This window comes from Manihot esculenta, chromosome 2 (assembly GCF_001659605.2).
Source record: "Manihot esculenta cultivar AM560-2 chromosome 2, M.esculenta_v8, whole genome shotgun sequence".
In the NCBI taxonomy this organism is placed as follows: domain Eukaryota; kingdom Viridiplantae; phylum Streptophyta; class Magnoliopsida; order Malpighiales; family Euphorbiaceae; genus Manihot; species Manihot esculenta.
This window is the reverse complement of record NC_035162.2, coordinates 11677806-11680648: the sequence shown is the minus strand read 5'-3', so window position 1 is coordinate 11680648 and position 2843 is coordinate 11677806. Positions and strand designations below refer to the sequence as shown.

The window sequence follows — 2843 nt, the reverse complement described above, 5'->3', positions numbered from 1 at the left end:
ATCGATATTATCTTCTCTCTAATTAGCTGCACTTTACCTTCAAGCTCTAATAAATCGTATTCACATAATTCCGCAGTATATGGAAACTGTATCAAAAAATTATTATATCAAAATCTGATTATCAAAAAATTCTCCTTATTAACCCATTTAGTGACTGATAAGCGGAAATAAATAATAATCCATAATTTTAATTTGGATTCCTTATTAGGTTATTTATGAAATCAAATTTGAAGCCATGCAAATAGTGACGAATGACCCTCACTTGCGTGCATGGAATGTGCGTTGCTTTGACCAATTGCGACCTTCCACGTTTTATATTATCTGATTCCTGATTCCTTGTTTTAGCCCTTATTAGTTGAATAAATTATTAACTACCACCTTTGATTAAAGGAAAAAAAAAAAAAAAACTACCACCTATTCAATCTTACATATTAATTTATATAACATGATAAGCGAATAATATTTATATATATATATAATTAGTAGTGGTAGCATATTTATTATGTCTTGTTTTATAAAGTGGGATGAATTGAAAAATTTTAATAATTCACATTGCTTTTATAAAAAATGTTAGAATATAAAAAAATTAACTCTGTTTGTCTTATGATATAAAATATATATGAGATTATATATTGACAATCTTTATCCCATTTAAGATTTTTTTAATTCATGAAGTAATTTTGATAATAAATTTACGCATAGTTTGACTAATTTATGATCTTTTAAAGTCACATAAAATCACATTTCTGTGCATATTCAAAAATACATGTGATATTACAATCTAAATTCGGGGTAGATGGGAAGATCTGTCCAAAATCCTTACAGTCAACCAAAACAACCATTTCATATTTTATTTTGTTTGAATTAAGTCCGTGTATAAATCGGAAGGAATCATTCTGCTTGGAGAAGAGGGAAGCAAAACAAATTAAGAGAAAACAGCGCATTATAGAGGAAAGTAAAGATGGGAAGGTCTCCTGGTTGTGATGAGAGTGGCCTCAAGAAAGGACCCTGGACCCCTGAAGAAGATCAAAAACTTGTTGACTATATCCAAAAACATGGCCATGGAAGTTGGCGAGCTCTCCCAAAGCTTGCAGGTTTCAAATCATAACACCTCTGATCTTTCATTGAGTTGGTGTTTGTGTTCATTAATTCCTTGGTTGCTCTTATTTCAGGTCTTAACAGATGTGGCAAGAGCTGTAGGCTAAGGTGGACAAATTACCTGAGGCCTGATATCAAGAGAGGAAAATTTTCTCAAGAAGAAGAGCAAACAATTCTGAATCTTCACTCCGTTCTTGGAAACAAGTAAGCCCACTCTTCTTTTTCCCATCAATATCAACTGTTTCGATTATCACAGTAATTTAACATTTTTTTCCCTGAATTACAGATGGTCTGCTATTGCCAGTCACCTCCCAGGCCGCACAGATAATGAAATCAAGAATTTTTGGAACACCCATTTGAAGAAGAAGCTGATACAGATGGGTTTCGATCCTATGACACACCAACCAAGAACTGACCTACTTGCGAGCTTGCCTCATCTTATGGCCTTATTGGACCTAAAAGACCTAATGAACCATCGTCTATTAGACGATCATTCCATGAGATTACAGGCAGAAGCTGTTCAATTAACTAAGCTTCAATATTTGCAGTATCTTCTCCAATCAGAAAATTCAATCGCCTCTAACTCTTATGGCCAAAATGGTATTGCAGACGTGGAGATTCTCAATTTGTTAAATCAAATTCCTGCTATCAAAGAAACCCCATTCCTAAATTCATCACAGTTTGAGAATCCAGCCTCATCATATTTCTTTGGACTGGCTACCTCTCAACCACTCCACTATTCAAATCAATTACCTCAAATGTCTGACCCACAAGTCCTTTTCAACAATCAACCATCTTTGAATAGTGAGATTGGGCAAGCTGCAACTTTAACTACAATGGTCAGCCAAGGAGATAACAATAATAATATTGACCCATCTGATTCTTTATGGGTACTTCCGTCTCCTACTTCTTCAATTCCTCCAACTTTACCAGAGACTTCAATGAGCAATCCAGGGGATGCTTTCAGCGCTGCTTCTAGCTCTGGTGGAGGAACTTATTCCCATTGGCCTGAAATCTTTCTTGACGATGATTCTATCATGCATGAAATTTCCTAGCTACTGATTAATATCTGAGAGGTTTTTGGAGTTGATCCTTGTGTTTGATTTTTTTATGCTTGGAATAACTATAGAATTTCTACACACACACACATACATACATGTATGCTTAACACACATGCATATATATGCATGTGCATGCGTGTGCATTTATGTCTTATACACAAGAAGATATACATATATATACATATCATTGTACATAGTCATCATGGAACTAGCTGCTTGAAATTCTTGTTCCATTCAATATAAGGATTGTTGCGATCCCATTGTATATATAATTAGGATTGGGAGGGGAATGGGAAGCTTCTTTGCTTTTTGTTATCACGTCGAAACTATATCGTTTTATTTGCTTTCTTATTTATAGTTTATATATTAATCATCCGATCGAATTGCTAAGAAGAAGAATATATATAAGGTGGTTGGTAGGAAATGTTGGATTCTTTCAGGAGCAGGAGCAGGAGCAGAGATAATAAAATTATGAGGCCCCAACTGGCTCAGGCAGTTGATGATTCAGGACTTGAAAATAGAAGAGAACTCTGGCATTATTTATATATCTCCATATCAATCAATAACAAAATAGGGGTACAAGTCCAATCAATGAGCTGCCTGTGGCCAATGATTTACAGTCTTGAGGCGATGTCAAGTTACGGAGAACATTAGTAATTATTTTTTATATCAAATTTCAAAAGA

The 2843-nt window shown here is 34.5% G+C and overlaps 1 protein-coding gene across 1 annotated transcript; it reads left to right on the top strand.

Moving 5' to 3' along the window:
- Window positions 1–684: 684 nt before the first annotated feature.
- LOC110609873 (transcription factor MYB93) lies at window positions 685–2414 on the top strand. The gene is made up of 3 exons (XM_021749698.2): window positions 685–1094; window positions 1173–1302; window positions 1385–2414. Exons 1-3 carry the CDS (start codon window positions 962–964, stop codon window positions 2151–2153), a joined length of 1032 nt encoding a protein of 343 aa, XP_021605390.1. The 5' UTR covers window positions 685–961; the 3' UTR covers window positions 2154–2414.
- Window positions 2415–2843: the final 429 nt, after the last annotated feature.

Coding starts and splice junctions, on each gene's coding strand:
- LOC110609873 (XM_021749698.2), top strand. CDS start 962: ATGGGAAGGTCTCCTGGTTGTGATGAGAGTGGCCTCAAGAAAGGACCC. Junction 1,095..1,172: donor AGCTCTCCCAAAGCTTGCAG/GTTTCAAATCAT, acceptor CTCTTATTTCAG/GTCTTAACAGATGTGGCAAG. Junction 1,303..1,384: donor CACTCCGTTCTTGGAAACAA/GTAAGCCCACTC, acceptor CCTGAATTACAG/ATGGTCTGCTATTGCCAGTC.